Here is a 27,524-nt window from a genome sequence, read left to right on the forward strand (position 1 = left end):
CCACAGTTTCCACAGGAGTGACCCCAGGTGGGAGCTGTTAGATGGAGCCAGCAGCAGTTCTGGGTTCTGAGCTCGGCTGGCCTGTCTCCAGGATGGCTCCTGGCTAATCACTCTCTCATGGGAGAACTAAGTCCTCTGAACTCACTGCCAGCCAGTGCAGCCCTCCACATCTGCTGCTGACCTCCCCTGCTGCCTCTCTGCAGAGGCCTCTGGAGTCACTATCACCCTGGGTCTGCTAGCTTGAACCACTCCTGTCAGATAGTGAGTCCCTCTTTGGCTTCTCTGTGGGCTTCAGTTCACATTTCTGATGCTTCCTGGGTCCCGTGGCCCACTCCTCTCCTTGTCTTCCTCACAGTGCTGTATCCACTGTCTGAAAAGTGACTCTCCGAGAGGCTGTTTTCTCTGCTGCTTACTGCCTCGTCATCTTGGTCTCTCTCAACTCGATTTTTTAAATGAGCAAAATAGTTGGATTTTTAAAAAAGAAGTATGGCAAATCAATAAGAATAGAAAAGGCCCTGAACAAGTAATAAGTTATCAGGAAAATTCACATTAAAACTAAGGGAGACTCAGCTATATGCTCTGTACGAGAAGCCACCATAAATTTAAGAATGTAGATAGGTTAAAAGTAGAAGGAAGAAAAGAGATACACCACTCAAAAGACACAAACGTCCAAGTAGTCGTTAGCTCACAGTGAGAGATAATTCACCAAGAAGACTAACAACCCTGACCATGCCCACGGCCCACATCAGAGTTCAAGGTACTTGAAATGAAATTGTGTAGAACTGAAAAGAGAAATAGGCAAAGCCACAATTAGAGTTGGAACTTTAATACTTCTCTCTCACTGATGTAGAAGTAGCAGACGGAAAATTAGTAAGGCTGTCAAAGAATCAAATAGCATTTCAGCTAATGAGACTGAATTGGTATTTGTATAATACTTCACCTCGAAATAGTAAAATATGCTTTCTTTTAAGTATATGTGGAGGGTCAGGGGTTTGGCTTAGCAGCACAAGCACCTGCTAGGCAAGTGCAAGGTCATGAGTTCGATCCCCACTACCAAAAATATGAAGTACATGTGGAATATTCCCAAAGATAGATGGGTGATCAGAAAATGAGCCTCAACCAATTTGAAAGAGTTTAAACCCATACAATACATGGTCTTGGAGCACATGGAATTAAATCAGACATCAATAACAAAGATAAATGAGAAAACCTGTGAATATTTGGAAACTAATAAATTTCTAAATAACCAATGGTTTAAAAGGAAGATTAGAATATATTTTGTGCTGTACAAAAAAGTGAACATGCAATGTATAACTTGGGAGAGAGAGTTAACTAAAGCATTCTCAGAGCGAAGCTTGGGGCCCGATATTTACATTAGGAAATAACCAGCAAGTCCACAATCAGAGCTGCCCCCCACGGACAGCGCTTGAGCTGGGAGCCAGGGGCGACCCAGTCTTAATGTGAAGGAGCCAGAGGGAACAGAAATAACCACCGGAGGGCCAGGGGTGACCGGCATGGCAGTCAGAGGACAGCAAAGCGTTCTCTTCAAGAGGACCAAACCCACACCTGGACTCGGTTTGCCTGAGCTGAACCCTGGCTCCCCTTCGCAGAGTGCGGGCTTTGGCCCGGTGACTTGGCCTTGCTGTGTCACCTTCCTCGTCCAGTACCCACGCTGGGGTGAGGGCAAGGTAGACAGCACTTGCAATAGTGAGTGTCTGGTGCGTGGGGCGTGCGTCTAGGTGGAGATGGCAGATGGAAGCGGTGAGAAGCCACAGAACGTGCGTGGCTGATGTGAGGGTGGAGGGCCTCAGACTGCCGGGTCTGCTCGATTGCTGGAAGCATGCAGGGGCACAAGTCTGGAGGAGCTGCCGTGGCCTTGGTTTCACCTTGCTTTTCTCTTTCCTTCTTCTGGATCTGGAGTAAGTCATCATGATCCTCATTTCTAGTCTGCACAAAAACCAGAAATGCGCCACTAGGGGTCGCCACTGACCAAGCAGATTCCAGCAGCTTTCTCCCAGATCTGGTTTAATCCTTTCTCTCAGGCTTTTCCTTGGTCGATTTCTTCTTTCTGATGTTCTAAAATTCCTTTTTTTTTTTTTTACAGTCATGCTCTTTCTGTTTAGAGAATGTCTTTCAACCATTCTTTTAGGGTCGGTCTGCTGGTGACAGATCTCTTAAACTTTACCTGCGAATATCTTTTTTTTTTTAAATAGAGTTTCACTATGTAGTTCTGGCCCGCCTTGAACTCACTTTGTAGCCCAGGTTGGCCTTAAACTAGCAGCGTCCTCCTGCCTCAGCCTCCTTAATGCTGGGATTACAGGCACACACCACCACACCCGGTTTGAAAATATTTTATTTCTCCTAAAGGCTCATTCTTACAGTTCTAGATCGACAGTGCTTCTCTTTTGAGAGTATGTGAAAAATATTGTGCTACTTCCTGTCAGCCTCTGGCTCTGATGAGAAATCCAATCATTCAAATTGTTTCTCCCTTAAGGGGAACATGGCTGTTTCTCGATGCTTCCCACATGTTCTCTTTCTGTTTGCTTTTCAGAAGTTGATGGTGTACTGGGCGTGAATTGCTTGGCTTTATCCTCATTAGAATAGCTTTTTAAATCTGTGAGATTATGTCTTTTGGCTAATTTGGAGACTACTCAGTCTTTATCTTGTCAGATGCTGTTTAACTGCAGACTCTCCTCCCCTCTGGGATTCCAGTGACCTAAATGGTAGAGCTTTTGTTATAATCCCACAAGTTCCTGAGATTTTCTTTTCTTTATCTTTCTTTCACCAACTTTATCTCTGCTCTTCAGATTGTATGATTCCTGCTTTCTGATCTGTAAGTTTATTGGCTAATTCCTGTTATCCTCTGTTCTGCTATTGAGTCTAATGAGTTGGGGATTGTTTGTTTCTCTTGATTGTATTTTTCAGTTCTAGAATTTCCATTTCATTCTTCTTTTTTTCTTCCATTTTTAATGTTGAGATTTTCTTCTTTTTAAGGAAATGTTTTAAATTTTCTTCAAGCACTTCTCAAGTTATTAACATATTTTTATTTGGCTCCTTTAAAATCTTAGACAATTCTTCCATCTGTGTTTGTCTTAGTGTTGGTCTATTGAGTGTCTTTTCTAATTCAATCTGGGATGTTCCTGGTTTTCTTAGTAAGATAAATGATGTTTTATTAGATCGTGGATATTTGAAGTGTTGAGATTTTCTGAATCTTAAAATTTCTTTTAAAGCGAGACCTGGTGGTTCACACTTATAATGCCAGCACTCAGAAGGCTGATGCAGAAGCCAGCCTAGGTGGCACAGAGAATTAAAGGCCATTTTGTACTACATAGTGAGAACATCTCCAAAAAAAATTTTTTTTAAGTTCTTGGAGGTGGGGATTTAGCTCAGAGGCATAAGCACTTGCCTGACAAGCACAAGGTTGTGAATTTGATCCCTGAAACCAAAAAAATAAAAAAAATTCTCTTGTAACTAGACCTTGACACCACGCTGGCAGGGGAAGCTGGCAGGTGCCTCACATCACTTCAGGTGAACACAGAGGCCCAGGTTCTGCACGTGGCCTCTGTCCCCACCAAGGGGACAGTGGTTCTCTGGACCATGAGCCCTGCCAGCGATGAAGACACTCCCCTCCCCGTGCCTCTGTTAACCCACCCACTGTGTCAATTTTAGGTCCTGTAACCCGTGGCCACCCCAGCTTCCTCTCTCTACCCATGATACACATAAACACAAGGTCATGATTTTTTGTTAGATTTTACATCAAACAAGAACGTAAACAAAGACTCAAGTTTAATAGTATGCGTGGCAAAGCTCAGACAAGTTTAGTAATGTCTGTAAATTTGCAGAAGGTGAGAATATAAGGTGAGTTGCTGGGTGGGGAGAGGATATGTGTGGGATGAAACAGCAGCGGTGCAGAGCTGCTGCAGGACTGGGTGGTGAGCACCTGAGCGCCCAATGCACGCTGCTTTCATCTGCTTTGGTGTGTTTGACACATTTCATAGCTAACCACCATCATCTGTGTTACCCTTTTAAAATTTAATTGAAACCCTGAAATGCTCATTTAAAAAACTCATCAACTAATTATCTGCCAATAAAAAGAAAAAGACAAACCCAAGTCTCACACTTAAAATCTTTCTTATCTTGGAATGTTACTTCTTTTGAACTTCTGTTTAATTCTTTTCATATCTGTTTTATATCCCAATCTAATTTTTATTGGAACTATTAGTTTATTGGAACTCTTGGTATTTTTTAAATTGTGAACTATTTCAAATGCACCAGAACATGCAGAGTCTAATAGAAGATTCCTGCAGCTACACCGCCTGACTTTGTTTGAATCTACCAGTTTGCAATTTATACTTGTTTTTTTTTAATAAAAAGTAAGTACTTTCTGCTTACTTCTCTTAAACTAAAAGTTCTCTAAAAGACAAAGTCAATTCAAATTTAATTGGCCATAACGTTCCAGAATTTGGCATAAACTTTTACATAAAGTTTCAAAAGTTCTCTTTTGTACTTCATTGCTTTATGTAAACTTCAGGGTGGACCTTTTGTGGGTGCCATTTCATAAGAGATTAAATTGCAGGATGTAATTCTCAGGCCTCAAATCTTGAATCGAAACATGATGTATATCCCAGCTGAGGACAACATGTAAAATGCGCGTCCCATCTCTGAAACCATTTCAATCTGCAGTTTCACTCTCAGCTCTGAAGTATTTCACTTACAACAACTTACCACAGGCACAAAGGTCCAAGTCTGAATTCATTTTATTAGTTTCTTCATGGTTTTATTAATAAATATTGGAAGGCTTTTTTTCACTATTTCAGAAGTTATATGCATGCTGGACCTTGATGTAAAAAGAAACACGTCGTGGAATTACATGAAATAAACATTGACAGCTCTGCTTTCCCGCCGTCAGCACTCTGGCGCTCAGAAGCAGTGATGTATCAGAGAACTTTCTACAGTGCAATTTCAAATGGGAAACTCTCATTTCAGGTCCTGAGCAACATTCATACTGTCCGAGCCACGTGGCAACCTAAAAAGCCCAAAACATGGGCATTTTCTCCCCAGGTAGGTAATCTCTGAGTGAAGAGAAGGAAAAAATGAATTTTTTTTTAAACCTATTAAGTTGCTGCAGTTAAGATCTAAGGTGAGGCTGTAACTGTGACGGACTCAGCACAGGATGCAAGGGCCCAGATTTAAATCTTTAAATTCCTTAGTGTGTTCCTAGATTTTAAAAAAGTCACTCATATTCCTGACGCACCCATGTTATGTTTCCTATGAATCATCTTGTTCAATGGATGTCAATTTTAGAAACTACCCATTTGATGAAACATGAAAACAAGAAGATAACATTTAGAAAGCAGGGTGTTTTTTCAAAAATGAACGCTTCCCCTGTGCTCCTGAGGTTGTGTTTTCCCAGATAACATCAAAGGTGACGCCCGAGGACTGTCCCTACACCCTGGGGACTGTCACTGCCCAGTGAGGGCTTCAAACCACTGACTCAGGGTTACGTGGACACCAGTGAATCGAGGGTGTCTTTATGTTCTTTATCCAGCATTAATTGCATGTAGCATACTTGGTTTCCACCACTGTGGTTTCGTTACTCTAGTATTTTATTTCCCTACAATTAACTTGTTTATGTTACTGCACCCTGAAAACCCTTCATTGAGCTTCCTCTTATTGCATCAAAAGAGTTAGAGTGAGATCTGGGAGAGTTAGGGGGAGGTCTGAGAGAGGTCACCTCACTGCGTGTGCGTGTCCCCACTCATCCCCCAAACTAGTGCAGGTGCAGGGCGACCTCGAGAGCTCCCTGCTCCCAGGGAGAAACCGCCAGCCTGTGGCACAGCCCTGCACGAGTGTGCAGTGGTGTCTGTGTATGTGAAGTGCAAGGGTGGGGTGTGAGGTGCTAACACTTTCCTGGATTATGAAGATGAGCCATTGGGAGGACGTGTAAGTATACAACCCGTTGCCGAATCCAGTTAAGCATCTGCCAAGTGCCAGGCATCCACCCTGGACATGTGGGAACTTGCAGGATAATGGAGAAGAAACTCGTGAGTGATAGCAGCTCCCTCCATCCATGGTGCCCAGCCATGTGCCAGGCCCTGGGTGAGATGTCTTGCTGCAGCCTTGGAGGCTCCCTGGGTGTGGGCACTGTGGAAATAAATCTTCACTCTGGCTGATGGGGTTCTGAGTGCTTTGGGAGCCCGAGGAGGTGAGGCTAATTCTAGCCTGATCCCCAGGGAAGGTATCGTGGAAGAGAAAGCAGACGTAAAGGACAGATAGGACTACTGAGGCAAGAAGGGGGATTTGGTTATTAGGAGAGAGGAGAGATGAGCAAGAGGGAAAGAACATTCGCAGGACGGGCGGCAGGCGAGCTGAGCGAGCATGTATTGGTCTCTCGGGTTAGATCCATCTAAGCAGCGGAGCAGTGGCTAGGCACACACCTTAGGTAAGCACCTCACACAGACTGTGCACTTGAGCCTGCGGACAGCGCTTGTCTCACAGTGCAAAAGCAGGTGACAGTAATCCCTTGAAATAAGGTTTTATTTCAAATCTTTGTTATAGATGATAAGCCCAGTACATCTGCTTTTTATTTTCCTTAAAAGACCTTTATCATACTGCAGGGGCATAACCCGTTCACAGATGGTCCAAGGAGCTAAACTCCTCCCCACTTCTTCTTACCGGTGACTTTGGTTTCTCTGTCATGCAGGTCACTGGCATCTTGCCCTGCTTGCTCAGTGGGGACTGTTTCATCAGGTCCAATTCTTCATCTCCCGACCTCGGAATCCTGTTTGAACTTGGAATTTCCTATATCCGCAACGTACGTCAACTGAAACATAAGGTTTTCTAATGTCTCCATTAAAAGGGAAGTGTCAGAAGTATGTCTGTATTTACAGGTAAAATACAGGAAGGCTTCTGTGTAATAGAATTTTAATCCCTTGTGGAATGAGATTGATGGTGATTCTCATTTTTTAGATAATGCTACAATGGTATTTAAAATAGTATTTAAATTGACATTAAAAGCCAGGCATGGTGGCATATGACTAACCCCAGCACTCAGGAAGCTGAGGCAGGAGGATTGCTGCAAGTTTGAGGCCAACCTGGGCTAAAAAGTGAATTCAAAGTCAGCTGGAACTGCATCTCAAAAGTCTGTCGTAAAAAACCAATAATAACATAATAATAATAAATAACTTGGCCCCAGTAACCAGAGTCATCACAGAGAGGTTACATCAGTGGTCCTATATTGCCACTGCTGTTCTTTAAGACAGACTGAGGCATGTGCTTTGCAGATAGGTAGGATGGTGAGGGGAGGAGCAGGTCCCCAAGCAAGCCCTGGTGGCCTCTGTCAATTGACAGTGAAGATAAACTTCGGAGCAAAACTTTGGAGCTCCTTGAGTGACCCCTGCTGCATTCCAACAGGCAGTGAAACCCCGTCTCATGATCCCAAGTGGTATCAGTGTGATTTGAGATCAGTTTACAAAGTTCACAGCACTCAAGATCTGAGAGCAGTCATGGCCACCTTGTCAGATTTAAGGAATTTTCAAGAGCAAGGATTTTCAGCGAAACACGGTTGTCACTTGAAGTAGCGACAGTTTGTTAGTTTGCGAAGGAAGCGGGCATCTGTTAGGTCTCATTGTATTTTCTGGGAAAGAGCTGCTCCTGTAGTGGGGGTGAATGTGCGTTTTGTTCTCTCTGGGCTGCAGACACAGAGTCACATACTTGTTTTGCTCCCTAGTCTACCGGTGACCGAGGAGAGTTAAGCTGTGGCTGGGCGTTTCTGAAGCTGTTCGATGCCAGCGGCGCTCCTATTCCGGCCAGGTAAGCAGGCTGGGCGTTCCCTACCGCTGGGCCATTTTGCATGAGTTCATCTTTTAGGCTCTGGGTAGCTCAGATTGGTTCTGGTAGCTCTTCAACAAGTTGAGTGTTGTCTGATGCTGCACAGAGACAGCTTGCAGACTTTCGTCCCAGGCAGGAAAAAATGATGTGTGGAGTCAGTGTTTTAAGAGCTGTTTGCACTGGCTGGCTGCTGAGTGATTTCCCGTGTCCTGGCACATTTCCCTGTGCTGCGAGCAAAGCCTGATTCTCTTCAAAGAGTGGGGAGCTGAGCCAGGGTCCCCAAGTCCTGTGACCTCTGCCTCCCTCCTGAAGGTGGAACGTGGAAACTGTAGTGGGAATCTGTAAACAGATTTAAACCTTAGGAGCAAAAAGGCAGACAGGAAGCAGATTTTTGCGATAAGAACCCTATAGCCCCTAATGCAAAAAGAGCTCTTGAAAATTAATAAGACAGAGATCATCTGAATTTCTAAATGGGAGAAAATTCAGCTCTAAGTCTAGGCTATAAAGCGAAATTCACAGCAGAGATGCAAATGGGCAGGCAGGGAGCTGCATGGTGATCAGGATCCCAAGCTTAGAATTATAAAGTCCCAAGCAGGCAGTCGTGAGTTCGATCCCCGGTACCGATAAAAAGGAAAAAGACAAAAAAAAAAATTATAAAGTCCGAGGCTGTGGTCTGTAACATCTCAAGGCCAGAGGTAAAGTCCTGATTACCTCCTTTCTTGGCGTCACCCCCATGCATGGGTGGGAGGGCTCCCCCAGTAACAGGAGTGGGTATAGAAACCCAAGCTTTCTTGTGGTGTGTTTAGAAAACATGCTCAGGGGTGGGGTGCAGTCCTTAATGAAGGAAATAAAGAAAATACGTCTCCATCTTTCTACAAGTCAGGTGACAGGTGTTTTTTAAGCAAGAAGCAAGGTAGAGCTCTGTGTATTAATACAGAGACGCTTCCAGTGTATAGCAGACAAAATGTAAGACACAGACCAGTCTGAATACCGTGACCCCACCCCTCTTTAATTGTTCATTGAAAACTATTTGTTTGCTTCTGTGGGCAGATGCAGGTAACCTGGATCAGAATGGGGACCCTGGCGTGGTAGGGGTAAAGGGGCCTTTTAACTTCCTTCCTGCACTCAGGTGGTGTCTGCTTCAGAACAGACGCACGCAGAGCTGCAGGAGTAGCTCCTGGTCGTCTTTCCATGAAGCCCTGCTTTTGATCCCCAGGACCGAGGTGTGGGGGAAACATGTATCAGCTTGTTTTCGTTTGCATAGAAAAAGAGCATCTGGGAATTTAGCTCAGTGGCACAAGCACCAGCCTGGCAAGCGCAGGGTTGTGAATTCAATTCCTGGTACCAAAAAGAAAAGAAAAAAGAGCAAATGATGTGTCAGCATAGGAAGGAAAGATGGGGAGGAGTTTCTTTGCCTTCCAAATGTTTTACACTATACACGTCACTTTCCTATTTTAAAAAGAATTGAAATTCATAATGACTTTGTTTCCAATAATGATTCAATTCATTTGAAAATACATTCAAAGCAGTTATTGTCATTAAAGTCAAATAATGTCAATTAATCTTTCTCATTTTCATGTAAACAAAAAACCCCATATTCTCAATAGTTTGTGCTGAGAGTCTGTTGACCAAGATGGCACCTACTAGGGACCCAGAGCTGTCTCCCTTCTGTCACAGATTATAGACATAATAATAACCAATGTTATGTCTGTAAATAACTTTGTGCTCAAATGTACTTTACTGCTGACTCCAGTGTTCCCGAATGCCTACGAGACATACCCACCCAAGCAAGTTTTTCTATTCTAGAACTTACGAGCTCTTCCTGAACGGCGGGACCCCCTATGAGAAAGGCGTGGAAGTGGACCCTTCCGTGTCCAGGAGAGGTACGGCTCTTAGGTGTTGCTTTCCTTCCCTTAACGCCCAACACGGTCACGTGAGAAGGCAGCTCGCACGGTGTTCTTCACTTGCATTTGTGCTCTTAGAAACAGGTCAGGCTAAGCCAGAGCCCGCCTGAGGCAACGTCAAAGCGCATAAACAAGGAACGGTGGTGTGCATGGCTCACTGTCATGCAAAAAGTTGAGCGCCTTTTACCTGGCCTTCGGCCCGGCAGTGTGCTGGGAGTTGGGAGGCGGAGGGTGAGACACCCTAGTCTTCGTTTGGTGGTCAGAGCATCCTCCCTGCCGCTGTCCCCACAGCCCTGGCATCCCAGCTTCTTGGAACAGGAAGGAGCTTGGAGTCTGAGATGCAGCTGGTTCTACCTAGGGCCGGATGTGCTCTTTAAACTCCCCTTCTCCGCTGCTTAAGCAGGCAGCGGTGACACCATCTGGGGCCTGTCTGTGTCCATCAGGATTCGCATCACCCTTTGTCCCTCGGCTCTCTGAGAACACTCGGGACTCCTGCCTGTTGCACACTTGGTACACGGATGGCACATTTTCACCGAACACTTGGTCTACTGTACTCATTCCCAAACACTTCACATTTTTAGTTTTATCTTTGATTTTTTTTTCAGCACACAGCAGTGTTTTCCATCAGATGCTGACCATGCGAAGGCAGCCTCAACTTCTGGTGAAACTGAGGTCTCTGAACCAAAGATCGAGAAACATCCTGAGGTTGGTCCCTGCTCGCCTTTCCCATGTGCTCGGGCGCCTTTGCAGGGCGCCGCTGCTTCGGCTTCTCCTCCTGCTTACTCGGCCAAGTCTTTCTCAGTGGTTTTGTCCCCCATTAATTCTTCTGCCTAAGATCAGTAGGGAGCTGAACATAGAGGTGCACACCTGTGATTAAAGAAAATCTCCGGGAGTTTGAGGCCAATGTGGGCTTCATAGTGACTTCAAAACCAGCCTGTATCTCACGGGGAAACCCTGTCTCCAAAAACCCAAACAACCCAACCCCATCAGTAAGGAAGCAGGATAGTAACACTGTGTACACTCACTCACAGTCCTGTTTACCAATAAGCCCAAGTGATAGGCTTGGCTATAAATAATTCAGCCACTTTTGAATAAATGGGGCTTACCAATCTCTAATCCTGTCTTCAGGGAACCTTTTCTTGTCAGATGTACTGAGGTTTAATTTACATACAGCAAATTTACCCTTTTTAGTGGGTGGGGTCTTGGAGTTTTGACAGGTGTGTACAATCATGTAAAAACAGCCACCAGGATACAGAATGTTTTCCTTACTCTAAAAGCTGAATTCAGGTCTATAGTCAGCTCCCAGCGCCCAGCCTCACACCTGTTTTCTTCCCTACTAGCTTTGCCTTTTCTGGATCTCATAAATGGAACTGTACAGTAGCGGCCTTTGAATCTGGCTTCTTTCTCTCAGCACGGCGCCTTGGAGATTAACCCAGGCTGCTGCGTGTATTCGATTGTTCCTTTTCTTTCTAGGCAGTGTCACATTTTATGAATGTAACACAGTTTGTTTATCATTCTCTAGGTTGCTAGATTGTGTCTAGTTTGGGTAATTATGAATAAGGGCCCCTAAACACATGCATACAAGATTTTTCTTCACCCAGCTTAGGTTTTAACCCCAGGCCTTCACACTGACCTGCATCCCTGCCCTTTTTAAAAAATCTTTAATGTTGAGATTTTTGAGACAGGGCCTCACAAAGTCACCAGTTCCCTAGGCTGGGCTCAAGCTTGTGACCCTTTGGCTTCAGCCTCCCAGGGTGCTGGTGTGATGGGGCAGTATACCACCGTGCCCAGCTCGCCCACAGGTTTCCCAGTGTGGACATCTGCCTCCATCTCTTGTGGGTAGAAATAACCTAGGAATGGGACTGCTGGCTCGTCTGGTTTTAGTTTAACTTTATAAGAAGCTGCCAAACTGTTTTCCAAAATTACTGTACCATTTACCCTCTCCCTAACAGGGTGTGAATTTCACTTTCTCTGTATTTTTTTTTCCCCCCTCATCAGGCTGGCCTTGAGGTCATTTTATAGCGCAGGCTGGTCGCAAATTTGAGGTCTGAGATTACAGGTGTGTGCCACCACCCCCGGTGTATACTATATTCTTTTTTTTTTTTCTTTAGCTTTTTATCGGTACCGTGTATTGAACTCACAACTGCCTGCTTACAAGGCAGGTGCTTATGCCGCTGAGCTAAATCCCCAGCCCCTCGTATACCATATTCTTGACAGCACTTTGTATTGACAGTTTTTTCTGTCCTGGCCATTTTAAAAAGCCAGTAGTGGTTTCCATGGTGTTTTTAACTTGTGTTTTGTGCAAGAAGCATTTATACTAGTGGAATCTCAGATCTACTAATTTTTCACTCAGTGTCCTTAGACTTTTAACCATTTCTCAGCCTTTTAAATAGACCAATAAGACCGTGCCATCTAAAACCAGACAGTTCTCACTCTGCCCCTGGGGTGCCTTATCTCTTTTGTTGCCTCCACATTTTATGTTATTGACATTAAAATTTATGACTTTTAACTTTGTGTATATGTTAAAAATTATCGCAGCTATTTATTTTAAATGTTTTCATTTTTACGCTAGAATTAAAAGCGATTTGTATGCCACCCTTTACAATATTAAGACTAGTCTGAAAAAGCAGACGTACCAGCATAGACCCCTTACCACTGGAACAAGAGTGACTGGAAAGGAAGCATATAAACCCCGGGCTTCGTGTTGATTGTGCTTGGCACACAGTGGAGCACATAGCGCCAACCATTAGCATCCGCCATTGGAGTAATGATGTAGATTCAACGCCAAGGAGATAGTGCTGTAAAGACTGCTTGGATGAAGATGTGGTTTTCAGCAGGGAGGGTCCGGGGAGGAGCAGAAGCAGACTTTGCAGGAGGGCAGGAAGGTGGCCATGGGAGAGGAAAGGAGCTTCTCACAGAGGACACGGGCACCCGGGGGACAGGGCGAGGTGAGCACAGTGTGGGGCAGAGCCCATCCAGGGGGCTGTGCTCCCAGGACAGCTCCTTACTGCAGATTTCCAAGAAGCTGGGGGAGAGGGATTGGGGTGCCCCCGAGGGGTTTGCTTTGCTCATTCCGGATCCCGAGGTTAAATACCCCTTGCTCTGACCTCAGACCGAGGTGCATCTTATAATTACCCTACTCACAGTTCAGTCTTTCAACAACCGTTGATGGTGCGCTCCTAGGTATTACTCACTCTCTTGGGTTTTTTCTTTCTTTCTTGGATGTTCTTAGAGCCTGTAAATTCCCCTTTTTGGCAGTCTTTCCATGGAAAACTTCTTTTTCGTGATGCAGACCCAGCACAGTAGCGGTCTCTGTAAGTGAACAGCCTCATCCCGCTCAACCTCACTCTTGCACTGCTCCAGCTGGTAGGCAGAGCTCTGAGAGCCGGGCACTGCCAGCGCGTCTGGCACGCACAGCTCTCGATGCTGTGCCTCTGGCTCTGCATTCTGGTTTTCAGATGCGTCTTCCCATTCTGAGATCAAGTCGGGCTGCACAGCGCAGAGGTCAGGAGAGCAGCTGGGAACACTCCCATGTGCTGGGCCTGACTGAAGAGTCCTGCAGCCTTGTCCCCCAGAACTCAGGGACAGAAGCACATGTGTGATGACAGCACATGGTAGGCACCCAAGAAAGTGTTTGTGAAGCAATTTCCAAGTAGGGCTCCTTCTCCCGGCCCGTCTCTTGCGTGCTCTTCTCTCTTCCCATGGTCATGAGCACTGCTCCATGCTGCCTGGTCCTGAAAGGCACATCCTGGGGCTGTTACAGACAGGCTAAGGTCCCCTGCTGGCGTGACCCAGGCACAGCCCACCCTCTCAGAGAAACCAGGCCAGGACATGGTGAGATCCGGTGGGGCAGACCAAGGGTGCAGAGCCCTGGTGGAGTATGCGTCAGGCCCCTTTCCCCTGGCCTCCTGATGCCCAGCTCTCGGTGGCCCTCACAGCAAACAGTGTCACATGCATTGTTCCTTTGGCCTGCAGACCTGTGACAATGCAAACAAGCCGGGCAGGCCAGCCTGTCTCTTCCAACAGGAAAGCGCACCCGGCTCGCCTTCAAGCCCTTCAGGGAGTCAGTTGTGATCATGGTGACCCCGACTCTTTGACCAGAAGCAGATAGATGCTTCCGCTTCACCAAAACTTGTCTTTCTAATTTTGGAGCTGCTTTCCAAAGGGGTTTAACCTGGTGTGATTTGACCAAGGCCTGCTCCTAAGCCCCGGTTAAGGGAAAGGTCCAAATTTAGACTCTGAGTTCTGAGCGCCAGGAGACACCAGGCTGTAAAGTAGATTGTATGGATCTCTGTGTGAATTTGCTGTGAATTTATTTTGCTTGTCTTTTCGATCCATTCCATATTCTCTTTTTTTCTAAATTGAATTGAATATTACAATTGAATAAAGTAGGACTGTTACTTGACTGAGGCCCACTCATCACATCTGTTCCCCTCCTGCCAGCAGCACTTGCACTGGCAGAGACATAGCTTTTTACTTCTTCAACTCAGCTAACTGTTTGTCGCCCAGAACTTTCTGGTCACCTCGGGTGTGGAAAAACCAGAGGTTTCTCTGAAGAAAATCTTTAAAAAGTGAAGCCACACTGTCTCATGTGGGAAGGTTTCAGAAGGAAAGGAGGGCCCACACGGTGCCCACACTGGTGCCTGGCAGACAGATGGAGAAAGGCGAGGACAGAGCCGGAGGAAGGAAGGAAGGCTCCTCCCTTCCCCTGGCAAAGGCCCCTGCTGTTCCTCAGCATGAGCCCTGAGTCTGGGCGTGCACAGGAACACTGCTTGGGTGGGCTGGGGACCAGAGCCAGAGCCAGAGCCAGACAACCCTCCTCAGAAGTCTCAGGAAGAACACCAACAGTGCCTGGTGGTGGCTTCCAGGCAGCTCGGCTGCTCCCCTGTAGTCAGTCTTTGAAATCTCAGTTGGAATTTGGGGAGCACTGGAAAAATGATTTCTGGCTCTGTGTGCCCACTAGTATATATGATATGAATGTGGTAAGAGAACCTGTATTGTAATTTTTTAGTGTTTCTAGAAACTCAGGGAGTGGTGGGGGATGCTCAGCCTAAACTCCAGGCACTGACTACCTGAGGACCCTATCCCTTCTGCACCAGCATAGTGTCGTTTTCTGTCTGTTCCCCTGTGATCAGCTACAGGACCGAACATTGCCTTTCTCATATTTTTTTCCTTCTAAACTTTTCTAGAAATTAAAGATTAACTTACAAAAATTTAAGTCTTATTGATGACTTTTGAGTGTCCTTCATCTAGAATGTCTTATAGAAAGCATATAATTGCATTTTATATTTTAAATCTATTCTTCCAACTTTTATCTTTTGATTGGGGTTTTAATCCATTTACACTTAAAGAAATTGCCGATAGGAAAGACCTGACTTCTGGCATTTTGTTTCTTGTTTCCTTGACATTGTGTCACTTTTTGTGTCTTTCGTTTCCTCCCTGTTGCTTTCCTTTGTGCTTGACCTTTCACAGGGACACATTTTTACCCCGGTTCATTTCCTCTGTGTATGTTCTATAGACATTTTCTTTGTGGTTGCCATGGGGATTCCGTCACACATCCCAAAACTGTAGCACTCTAACCTGGTAACACCTTCAGTTGTGCACGGTTTCCTGCCCTGGAGCCCTGTCTATGCAGACGCTGCTTTAGGCATTTAATCCTTTTATTCAGGGGAACTGTGGATCATGCTCCTCACATTCCACACACAAGGAAATTAAACTACAGGGAGAGTGAGCCCTAAGGAGTCCACAGCCTCACAGCCAAGTCGGGATCCGCCCGGGCCATTCACACCCTGGGCCTGTCACACCCTGTGGCACCCGCCCTGAAACAGTCACTCTGGGATTTCCGCATCAGTCAGGCGTGGCAGCCACTTGCCTTTGTTCAAGTGGGTGGCTCACTGGGCACTCGCTGTCTGACACAAGTACTCCAGGGCTTTTCTTTTTCTTTGCCATTTTCCAGGGGTGTCTGTGCTAAAATGGAAACACAAAGGTTACAGCACGGCGGAGTCTGGAAGTACACACCTCAAATGTGTATCAGAAGCTTACTGTGGCCACTTGGTAGAAATTCTCCTTTCGGTTCTTAAAATGTTTCCCAATACCGTGCAGGAAAAGCCCTGCGGGCAGCCTGGAGGGACGGCTTGCTAAATGCATTTTTCCCTTCCGCGACAGCTTCCTGCCGGAAACCTTGGTTGGAAGTATGTGCTGCTCCCACCTGCTGGTATTTTATCGGCAGATTCTTGGAGATGCGCTGCTGAAAGACAGGACGAACTCACAGAACACTGGTAAGGAGTCCTCACGCTTCTTCATTCACTGGTACTCTGTGCCTGCATGGATGTACCTCGGTTTCTAAGTGGGACATTTGGAATAAAATACGGGGGTGGCATCAATGTCAGTACGCCCGATGCAAAGCGTGGACATTTGGAACCTCAAATACATACTCAGTTCTTTCAGATACACTCTTTTGCATTTTTAAATATGGAAGCTTGAAATTGAAATCTGTCTCTGAATATCTTTCCCCCTCCCTGCACTTGGCATGCAAGTTGTCATTTGGGGAAAAAACAAAATCCTCAAATAACTGATTCTTAGAGCATGAAATATAGGAGTCATTGGATTAGTTTAAAATCAGTGATTTGGCCAGGCATGGTGGTGCATGCCTGTGACTCCAGCACTCAAGAGGCTGAGGCAGGAGGATTGCTGTGAATTCAAGGCCAGCCTCGCTACATAGTGAGATCCTGTCTCAAAACAAAATAACCAGTGAATCAAGATAAAGAATATTCTAATTGTTTATGTACTGTTTTTATTCTTGAAACTTCTTTTGAATTTGGAAATTATTCCAAGTCAAAAGTTGAATGATTATTTAGGAAATCAACAAGCTACTTGTAAGGAGAAATGCATGTGTCAGAAGAATAGCCCTCAGAGAGGAAAACAGCTTAGCTTCATTGACTGGGGTTTGAACTGAGTAAATCATCGAGCTGACATGTGCGGTCTGCTGCATGCCAGACATTATGTAGGCCCAGGATGAATAAGACAGGCAGCGTCTTCCCCACCCTGGTGGGACAACAGGCCTCAGACACAGTCACATGACTAAGCTGTCCATCCTCTGAATGAGAGCCCCGAAGGAAGATGCTCAGAGCGGGAGGGTGATCGCTAGGAGGCCTGAATTAACTGTGAGGAAATGCTGCACTGAGCAAGGACTATTGAAGAGAGCTCAGAAGGGAGTTCAACCCCTGCGGGTGTGGGGAGGAGCTTTCTGGATAGAGGAGCTGGTCTGAGCACCCAGGCAAGAACCTGTGCTCACGTTGGAGGGATAGAACTGAAAGCAGCCAATGACTTTAGAAAAGCTTCATGAGTGACATTACTTCTTAAAGATGATGAGGGGTGTTATTTTTTTCTCTCAGTAAAGAGAGAGTGGCTCAAGACAGATGGCTTTGTTTGCAGTCGGTCAGCAGAACAAGCTTAGCAGGATCTAAAGAAAGGATTATTCTCTAAGGACATTGGTGTTGTCAAATGTATCACCCTTGCTATTTGAGAAGTACCTACTATAGTCTGAATGTCTGCTCCGAAATCCAGGCTTTGCTCTTGTGATAGTGTCAAGAGGAGAGGATTTTGAGAGGTGATTAGACCAAGAGTGCTCCTCTCTCGTGAGTGGCCTCAGGTGACCTTACAGAAGGGTGTGACCATGGACAGGGATCTTTCTTGCTTATCTTTCTGCCTTCTGCCACACAGGACACAATGTCATTCTCTCCAAAGGGCCAGCATCTTGGTTACTTTTCTCTAGTTTCTAAGACAAAATACTTGATGCTCAAAATGAAGGAAGGAAAGGTTTATTTAACTTAGACTTTGGAGGTTTCAATCCATACTGGCTGCAAGGCAGGGTGGCATGGCGAAGGGGAACCATTCTGCAAACCACAGGCCAGAAAGGGCAAAAAAGGAAAAAGCATCTCTCCTTCCCTCCCTTATATTGTTAGCTGGCTCTGCTCCTGGGCAGGTGCAGCACTCACACCAGCAATCCCAGCACTAGACAACAAACCAATCACAAACGCTAGACTCAGCCACCTTCATGCCTGCAGGTGGCTTTGGGGGGACATTTAAATACAAACCACACTGGCCAGTAAGACAGCCCTCACCAGATACTAAATGCTTAACTAGTGCCTTAATCTTGGGGCCCCGGTGTCCAGAGCTGTGTGATGTAAATCCCCATTGTTTGTGAAGCAATACCAGGTCCAGGTGCTCTGGCATAGAGGTACCAGTGAACCCACAAATGCCCGCTGCTGTGTCTTGTACTACATCTTCTGTGCCGTTATTCATGATAAAGTATCAGTGTTCCCCATACAATATCTGGTCACATGACCAGACTCTCCTGTTCTTAATGATAGAACTGTGGGGGAGGACCGGCGGCGGCTGAAAAGATAAGTATGAAATATAAATGACCTTTATTTTGAGAATGCAGAGAGAGACACCCTGATCCTCCGGGGTGTGGCATCTCCGCCCCAGGGTCGGCGATCTCTCCATGGAACACGTGGAGTGAGGCACATAAGTAGCCTCAGTTTGGGATGGAAGCTAAGGGGGGCATTAGGGAAGCACAGGTAGCCCGTTGGTCCTAGGTTTGACGCCACAGGTAAATCCCCAGGGGCGGGAAGATGGCGTCACAGGTAAATTCCTAGGGGCGGGGGAGACAGGGGCTTCCTGGTTCTGGTTGAGGCTTTCCTGGCTACAGAGTCCTGTCTGGGCCAAAACCCTTTCACTGAATTCTTTCCTGGCACACCTGTACAAGGTATAGGGAGGGGCAGAGGTGGAGGTTAAAGTGTATAGAAGGTGTTATCAAGAAATCATTTGGTACCGTGATTTTAATGTGAATGAATATGCGTGTGTGTGGTGCAGTCAGGTACAGTGAATGCAGTTCACGTAAGCTTCTCCTCTTGTGTCTTTCAGAGCTCATCAGTCACCCAATGCTGGCCTCCTTCCCCCAGCTCCTGGAGCAGCCTGAAGTGATGGACGCGCTAAGGGTGGGTAGCGCCCTCCACGCTGGAAACCAGCTGGATCTGTGGCTGAACACACCGTGGTAATGGGTTCAGACTCCTGCCCTAGGCTGTTTTCCTCCCGCAGGAGGATGGTGTCTCCCCGTCCCCTCCACTGCCTACCTGACTCAGCTTCAATCTTTCCAGTGTTAGTACAAATGTCACTTCCCAACAAGCAGGTGGAGTCTGCTGTGTGCACACTGCACTCTCTTGCCTGTTTGTTCCTTGATTTGCGGGAGCCTGTGATGGTGTCCTAAGAGCAAAAATTCTGAAGGGTTTGGTAGAGGAATCAACTGCGTTTTCAGGGAAGAGCCAGGACATGCGTATCATTTTTAATTTGACACGTACCGTCTGCTGTGTGAAATAGCACTGATGTTAGGTGGAGCCATACGAAATCTCTCATTCTCAGCCACGTTTAACTGTTTCACATGGCTCAGCCTAAAATATCAGAGTCAATAAATACTAGCAGTCCTGTGTTCATGCGAGACCCGTGCATTGGTAATGCGGCATTGTGACAGGGAAGTGTCATCCTGGGCCTTGAAGATTTAAAATAGGCAGTGAATGTGGGTCGGGGCCCTGCTGCCTTAAAGAAGATAAAGGGCTGGGGCCACAGAGGACTTTCAACCTGCCGAGGGGTGAAGACCCTGCAGGTGAGTGGTCAGCAGGAACAGACCGTTTGGGGCAGGAGGGAATCGAGAGTGCTGGTGAGGGAGCATGGCGGATCTTGGGGTCTTTATGTGGAAGGTGATGAGGGGGCCTGGGGCCAGGTAACCTGGAAGAGTCTGCTGCAGCCTGACCCGCTGGCAGTGCAGGGGGGTGGAAGAGCTCTGCCGCTGAGGGGGTTTGGGCGGGCCTGACAGAATTGGAAGGGCTCCATCTTCAGAGATTTACACTAGACCTTGAACGGGATTCATGCGCTGGCTTGGCTGAGGCAGGGGGCGTGCACAGTTCCAGCGACATTTAGAGAAAGAAGAGTTAAGAAAGTGTTCATAGTACATGATAGTCTATGATTTTAAATGGGTTCACGTGGAACTGTAGTTAGGTAATGCAGTGTTTGTCTTATTTCCCCTCCAAAATCATTTGTGTCATCATGTTCATTCATTTTCAGAACATAAGTGCATTCATTCATTCAGCAAAGATTTCAGAGTACAAGGGGCCATTAAAATGTACAGCACATGTTTGCTTTTTTAAAAAATCTATTCCAGTGAAAGACGCATTGTCATTAAGCCCCCCGCAACAGTCCCCTCCTTGCTGCAGACACGCTCAGCCCATCCCTCTCGCCACTTTCTGAAGCAGTTCTGGAAGTCATCCTCCATGGCTCTATGGGGCGTGATCAGAAGCACAGTGAATGCTGCTGCCACGTGCCATCCGGTGGAAAGGCAGCTCACAGTGTCCTCAGCCACCCTTTCCACCGGATCTGACCCTGTGTGACCTCTGGCTCTTCCCCAAAGTCAAAATGACCATGAAAGGTAAATGTTTTGAGTAGATTTAGGACCTCAAGGCAGCCAGCAGCACCACGGAAGCCATGGAAGAGGACTCAGAACTGCCTCAGACGGTGGCCAGAAAGGTGGGATAAATACGTCCAAAGTGAAAGGGAGGATTGTGAGGGGTATGGAGAACAATGTGTCTTTTACTGTAAAAATTTTTTAAAAATTTAAGCACTCACCGTGTCTTTCAGTCACACCTGGTATTTCTCTAGGTGTGCACCAGGCAGATTCAGGATGCGACATTCAGAAAGAACCCAAATGCTAAGCTGGTCTAAAATCTGCCTGTCTTCCATGAGCAGGTGGCTCAGACACAGCCCTGGCTGGCACAGAGCTCAGCAGGGGCCACACCAGAGCTGCACTGTCAGCCAACTCTGCGTGTGCCCAGATACACCAAGATATACCACGGCTGGTCAAGAAAGCTCAGGCCCAGCCTGGGCAGCTTAGCAGTGCAGGAGGACCCTGGCTCCAAAGAACATGAATACAGAAGAGCCGAGGATGTGGCTCAGTGTAATGGCCCTGGCAGCCCCTTGTACTGGAAAGGAAAAAGAAGAAAAGACATAAACTAGGGGCTGGGGATTTAGCTCAGCGGCATAAGCGCCTGCCTTGCAAGCAGGCAGTCGTGAGTTTGATCCCTGGTACCGATAAAAAGGAAAAAAACCAAAAAAGACATAAACTCGTTCAAATCTCTTTATTAAATGAAAAAAATTCATTTGAGATCTTTGCCTATGAGATCTAGACAAAGAAAGGTATCAGCGATCACCTCTGATCCTGGGTTATTTTATCTGTATTTTCTTAAGTTACCTGTATAACAAATAATGAAAATTAGTAACAAGAGTAGTTAGCCCTACACTCCTGAGCCTGTCCCTCGAGGCCAACTGTGTGACTCAGGATAAGCTCAGGGGGACTGGGTGGCCAGTGCAGTCCCATCCAGCTTGACTCAGTGGGATACTTGCTCCACAGCCCCCCAAGGGTGCAGGCTGGGGGAAGCCCCACCACCTTACAGCACCCTGGGAAGTGAGTAGCTGCAGGAAAAGAGAGTGGAGGGCTGTCCTTGGGGTTTCTGCTGCCCTTGCCTGAGGAACCCGGGCCACTTGTCACAGGGCATTGACAAGGAAGAGGCCCACTCCACTTCCCTGGTCGGGAGCTGTGAGGTAGGGGCTGTGTTTGTTCCAGAAGGGAAGAGGTGAGCCACACATGGTTTCTGTCTCCACCAACTCAGTCTTGGCAAAGCATCCCACCGCCTGCTGGTGACCCAGTGAACAATAGCATGGAAGCCCCACACTTATCAACAGGAGGCCATGTTTCCATACAAGAAGTCTGAATCCCCTGAGTGACTTATCTGTATAGCTCCTGAAATCCACACTGAAGTGTGTGGACCTGCTGGTATGCACTTAGCCAAGTTCACTTTGTGGTGGGCATTTTAAAAATAATTACGGCCCCTGGCCCATTTCATGAGGCACTCAGGCTTCCTAAGGGTCCTCTGCAAGCTCCTGAGCACCTACAGCCCAGTGGAGCTAGGGTGGGTGCCACATCCCCAAGGGGGTAACCAGGAGCCCTCTGGGACCTGCCAGCCTCCAGTGAAAAAGGGCCCTTTGGCGCCCCCTTCCTTCCGTGGGGAATGTCTTCCTTGGCGGAGTGCTTTCAGGTTGCCCAGGAAATCAGGTGCCAACAGGAAGACTCCCACAAATACACACAACCCAGGCCCTGGGCTGGGCAGCCTGGCCACATTCCACCCAGACCCAGGTCTGCTCTGTGAAAGGCTTCAGTTCCTGTTTCTGTGGGATCAGCTGAACTCTGGGTGTTCATTTCTCTCAAGAAGCTCTTGTGACGTCTTGTGGACAGATTGGAATTATTTACTTGCAAAACCACTTCAGTCTGTCTGACCCCAGCCAGTATCATCATCGCAGCAGGCAGGATTGCTAGGAGCTCGGCATTTGGTGGTGGTGTCTGTTCTCGTTGATAGCTTACCTGAGAAGCTATTTAGAAGCCTAATTCTGTTTCATTGTCCTGCTGTGTCTGCACACCGACTTTTCTTTTTTTCCCTCTGATCCAATACTGGGGATTGAACCCAGAGCTTTCACACTGAGCTACATCCCAATCCCTCTTCTCCTTTCTTTTCTTTTCTTTTCTTTTTTGAAGACAGGGTCTTGCTAAGTCATTAAGTTGCACAGGCTGGGCTTGAACTTACTCTCCTCCCTCTGTCTCAGCTTTCCAGAGAACTGGGATTATGGACAGTTTTTAAAAAATTAGTTCTGACTTAAAAATGGGCATGGTGACCCATGCCTGTAATACCAGTATTTGGGAGGCTGAAGCAGGAGGATCATACCAAGTAGAACTACACAGTTCAAGGCCAGCCTAGGCTACATAACAGCCCTGTCTCAACAACACAACACAAAACAAAAAACACAGGTATCTTTCATGGACATTGTTGGGCGCAGGCGCTCAACATACCATACCCCACCCGGGACTAAGGACCACGCCAGCTTCCGCAATGCGCTACGTCCCTCCTTAAATTAGCCAACCCGTGTGCACTTCGTGCTCACTCCAAACTCTGTGGCAACTCCTGATTGGCCACAGCTGGATATAGTAGCCGGAGCCTACATCCCACTCCCGCCCTGCTTCCTTGTGGCAGCCTGTGATTGGTCACGGCCGAATATATAAACCAGAGCCCGCCTAAATAAACTAGCAGTTAACTGTCGTCCACAAGAGCATCTCCTGTGTCCTGTTTCATTGGAGCTGCGCCGGTCAGACATGTCCAGTCAGTCCTGTTCCACACTCTTAGCAGTGGACACCTAATGACAGAGTCGCTTCTGGCGTGTGTAGATTCCGAGTGGCATTTCTAGCCCTGCTCATAAGCTTATTATACCATAAAGTGGCACAAGTTTTGCAAGGATTTGTGAATACTCAAACTAATATATTTCTGTTGGCTTTTGTAGAGTTCATGGGCTGAGAAAGAAAGCACACTGAAAAGATCAGAGAAGGTAATACGATTTTTCACCTGGGACTTTCTGTAGTGCTATGGTTGCATGCATGTTCTTTAGCTAAAAAGTCATAGCCCCGCTTACTCAGGTAGCTGTGCTATTTCGGTTTCAAAGACATATTCTAAGAAGGGTGTGCATGGCCTCCAGAATGTCATTTCAGGTCACTGAGGTTTATTTAAATGAAGGGGGAATTTCTAAACCAGAGTCTCCAGCTGGCTATCCCATATCCCTGATTTAAAAAAAAAAATTTCCCTCCAGCTGCCAACAACTAAATCACATGGGGACAAGGAAAGATGAGTTTGGCCTGGGCTGTGTCCCATACTCACAAGTGCCTGGGTCCGCTCGTGTCACTTAGAAGAACTGTGATTATCACAGAAGTCGCATGGATCTATGAGCAGCGGTTCAACTGCGCTAACCCAAGATCAGCAGGCGACTTCTGTAAAGGGCCGGGTGGTAAATATTTCACCCTGCGGGCCACACATCTGGCAACAAGCACTGTCCTCTGCCGCCAGGATACAAGTGACTGAGGCTGGCCTCGGACCTCTGAGGCCCTGTGTACACACAGACGCATTTCCCCGTGGTCCTGTTTGCCATTTCCTGATCTAAAGTGCTGGTTATCTGAAGTGTTGATCTAAGTAAGGGTTGTGGGAGAACAAGCAAACCGAAAACTCTGACTGCTGGGGGTGCTATATCCCATAGACTTATTTACACAGCATATAAATATACCACAGACTTATTTATACAGCTTACTTGGGCTTCCCTTTGCTATATGACCTTTCCCACAGCTGGCACACGACCTTTGCTAAAAGGCAGGCTGCAGTACCTCAGTGTTGTCAGGGCAGTGTTTGGGTGGAGAGTGCTGCATACGGATTGCTCTGCCCTCAGCCATTGTGCCCCTTGTGCCCCGGCCATGGCCTGATGGCCTCGAGGCTGGGTGGATCCTCTTGATACAGGGAGGCTCTGGTGCCCTCTGGACCACAGGACCCCCGCTTCCCAGCCCAGGCACTGCTAGAATTTTACCGAATCCTTACCTCCTGGATCTCCTTTCTCTGGACCCCATGTGTACATCTGTCCCTCCCTTACAGAAGCCAGACAGTTGTCTCTACTATGCTGTCACTGGGCTAAGTAGACACAGCTGACCTTGCTCTGCATCTTAGCAGAACCACACATTTGTCACCAGCGTTAGATGGCAATGCCGTGGTCTCCTGAGAGTGTGTGACACTCAAGGAGACACTGGGAGACTGTCTCAGGGAACCCCCCGGCTGTGCTCTGGGGTGGCTTTTTAGCTGTCAGGCACAAAGGGCACCTCTCCCATGGCGCCTTGCAGGTGGCTTTTAACTAACAAGGGTCAGAATCTCCTGCTTAAGCGTAATGATGTGTTCCACCCACGGTTACTCTTGCTGGCTGCCGCTGTTTCCCCAGAGGGACAGAGAGCTCCTGAAGGCCAGCTTCCTCCTGGTCTACCACGACCGTGTGCTCCCGCTGCTGCACTCCACGCTGCTGCCCCCCTTCCGGTGGGCCGAAGAGGAGACCGAGGCTGCGCGGTGGAAAATCATCGCTGACTTCCTCAAGCAAACCCAGGAGAACCAGGGTGCCCTGCAGGCCCTGCTGTCCAAGGACGGAGTCCATGAGCCTTTCGACCTCTCGGAGCAGGCCTACGACTTCCTGGGTGCGGGCAGGAGGAGTCCCAGCTGAGGGTGATCCACGGGGAGGCTTCTCACCAAGTGGCAGAATCCAGAGTGACCCATTCTGACTGGGACCTGCTCTTTTTCTGTACAGATGATATTTTTAAAGATATATTTATCTAATAATATGAATGCTTTTAAAAAATAAAATCAATTTTATAAGGAATACTGTTATACTTCAATTTGAAGATAACTTTCAAAAACCAACTACTTAAGTTTTAAGTTGATAGTACAGATTTCTACATAAGCCAGATCTTATGAAAAGCCAAGTTTATGTTTATTCAGAAACAACCCACAAAATAGAAGATATTTCCAAATCACATATCTGACAAGAATTTCATAGCCAATATATATAAATTTACAAGTTTTACTAGCAAAATTGATCTCGTCTGTTAATCACTCAATTCAGTTTGATATTTAAATATGATTTACCCCTAATTAGCCATTTTTTCCTTTTAAAATCAATATGTGTGTTCTGTCAAAAAGAAATCAAGGGGCTGGGAATACAGCTCAGAGGCATAAGCACCTGCCTGGCAAGTGAAAGGTCTTGAGTTCAATTCCCAGTGCCAAAGAAAAAGAAAAAAAAGAAATCAAGCCTGGAGAGTGGGATTATCTCACCCTTCCAGAGTACAGAGATGAGCTAATCGGGTCTTTCTCCATTCAGATAAACCTGTGGCTGCTGGCAGAAGTCCAGCCTTGCTGTTGTAATTAATGGTAGCAGCTGATGAGTGGAACCAGCCGGCATTGATGGAGTGCCTTTTGTGCGACTGGCACTGTTCTGGCTGGCTCAGTGGTCTTCACCACCACTGCAGCAGGAAGACCTGGTTTTCTCCATGTTACTGCTGTTACTGCTGTGCCCAGGCCAGCACATGAGATCCTCGCCTGAGATCAGAGCTAGTGGGTAGCACGGCTGATGCACACTGAAGACCGGGTGTCATTTTCTATTCATGAGATGCAAGCATTTAAGAACTGTGTGCAAATAAAATCTGAGGACACTATTTGAAGAAAAGTATGACAGGTTGGTTGGGAAAGGGTGTAACCTGAACTCTTAGAACCATTAGAGATTTTTTACAGCATTCTGCTATAAAAGAGGCAGGTATGTTTAGAGATCTGTCAGGTTGTTAAATTTCTGTACCACATCCTAGTTAACCGTTAACCTAAACTTGGTCCTTGTATGAGTCCATTTGCTACCACTATGACAGGATACCTAAGCAGGGTCACTTACAGAGAAAACAGGTGTTTACCTCACAGCCATGGAGTTTCAGGGAGCGGCACAGTATCTGCTAGGCTCTGGCAAAGGCCACTGGAGTTCACGGCAGGCAGGATGGCAACCCACAGAGCAGGGAGGGCACTTGTCCCCAACTTGCTCTGCCCTGCCAAGAGCTGCCCCCATGGGACCTGCCTTCATCCCTGCTGGGGGCAGCACCCCAAGATCCAACCAACTGCCCTAACCCTCCCTCCCCCACCTCTTAAGGGTCCTGGCAGCTCCTCACATCACCACACAGGGGACCAAGCTTCCAACACAGGAGGTTTGGGGACACACCTAAATTCTACCCTCAAGCCACGCAGTCCTTAGTCTTGGAAATTGGCATGGCATGGAGGGTCACCGGCCACAGCAGTGATCATCAGAACCTGGCCTTGGAAAAGAGGCTTCACAATGTCTCTGAGAGTGCGTTTGGGGAGACCCCCTCCCTCCACCCTCCCGTCTTCCCTCAGTGACAGGTGAGGTGCTGATGATGCCCAAGACACCTTTGCCATCACCACATAGCCCCCTGGGGTACCTCTAGATGACAGCCTCCTGTCCCCAGGACCATGCCCTCCACAGAAGCAGGGACTTGTTCCTACACTGTTGCTGAGTGGCTGTCTCGTCATCCCCAAGGCCCTCTCCGGAAGGAACGGGAGGCTGTGTGAACCCCCCCCCCCCGTGACTCATTTCTCTGCAGAACCTTTATTTCCTAGGTTCTGCCTTTCTGTTTTTAACCACTGACCATGCTGGTGGATTCCTTTCCCAGGATGGAGTCAGAGAGGACGAACTGGCCTGAGGGTGTGTTTCCAGACTCATCCAGGCTGCTCTGAAGATGTGTCATGCGCCTGGACAATGTCATAGTTTCTGACACATGAGAAAAGTACAGGGACTGGAGAGAAAACAGCTTCAGTGTCGCTGAGGCCAAAATCTGAGGGTTGTGGCATGTTAGTCTGAGTAGAGGGGACAGATGTCTCTGCCACCGATTGACCACCTTCTCTTCAACCAGTGGAATCTTGGTGGGATTTAAAAGAAAAAAATGAAACCTCTTTTTCAAATGCTCCTCTTTAGCTTCCAAAACAGGAAGGGGCTGTCAAGGAGCCAGAAACATCCTGAAAACCAGTCCTGGCACTTTGGTGTCAATGAGCCAGGGTAGGCCACCCTGAGCTGACCTGAGAGCTGGGCGGGTGAATAGCAATGGGGTGACCTGCGGCCCATGCTGATGACTCGCCTGCAGTGACTGTCACTGTGGCCTGCCCTGGGGCTGGGACTCCCTAATGCAGGACCGTGGCAAGGGGTGGGGCAGGACCTGTTCCTCCCAGCCTCGAGACCTCTTGGCACCAGCCGAGTGTTTCTCATCAGATCCACTGCAGGTGAAAT

At 47.2% G+C, this 27,524-nt stretch overlaps 1 protein-coding gene across 13 annotated transcripts in view; it reads left to right on the plus strand.

Moving 5' to 3' along the window:
• LOC100714370 (nephrocystin-1-like) overlaps positions 1-27,524 on the plus strand; it is a 182,379-nt gene that overhangs the window by 24,321 nt on the left and 130,534 nt on the right. For 3 of the 13 annotated variants that reach the window (XM_063229993.1, XM_063229994.1, XM_063230000.1), the window contains 9 exons: positions 4,987-5,061; positions 6,704-6,814; positions 7,730-7,812; positions 9,637-9,713; positions 10,340-10,439; positions 15,900-16,012; positions 18,663-18,736; positions 23,172-23,216; positions 24,639-25,067. The exons of 4 other annotated variants lie outside the window; for them this stretch is intronic. In XM_063229993.1, the coding sequence (XP_063086063.1) occupies positions 4,987-5,061; positions 6,704-6,814; positions 7,730-7,812; positions 9,637-9,713; positions 10,340-10,439; positions 15,900-16,012; positions 18,663-18,736; positions 23,172-23,216; positions 24,639-24,911 (951 nt within the window). In that variant the 3' untranslated portion in view covers positions 24,912-25,067. Of the gene's footprint in view, positions 1-4,986; positions 5,062-6,703; positions 6,815-7,729; positions 7,813-9,636; positions 9,714-10,339; positions 10,440-12,306; positions 13,349-15,690; positions 15,789-15,899; positions 16,013-18,662; positions 18,737-23,171; positions 23,217-23,474; positions 23,670-24,638; positions 25,068-27,524 lie in introns of those variants that run through there. 6 more of the 13 variants (XR_010040808.1, XR_010040807.1, XR_010040809.1 and 3 more) reach the window with 6 other exon arrangements.

The sequence above is a fragment of the Cavia porcellus genome, unplaced genomic scaffold (assembly GCF_034190915.1).
Source record: "Cavia porcellus strain 051 isolate PalLab524CR breed Dunkin Hartley unplaced genomic scaffold, mCavPor4.1 scaffold_18, whole genome shotgun sequence".
Taxonomy (NCBI): domain Eukaryota; kingdom Metazoa; phylum Chordata; class Mammalia; order Rodentia; family Caviidae; genus Cavia; species Cavia porcellus.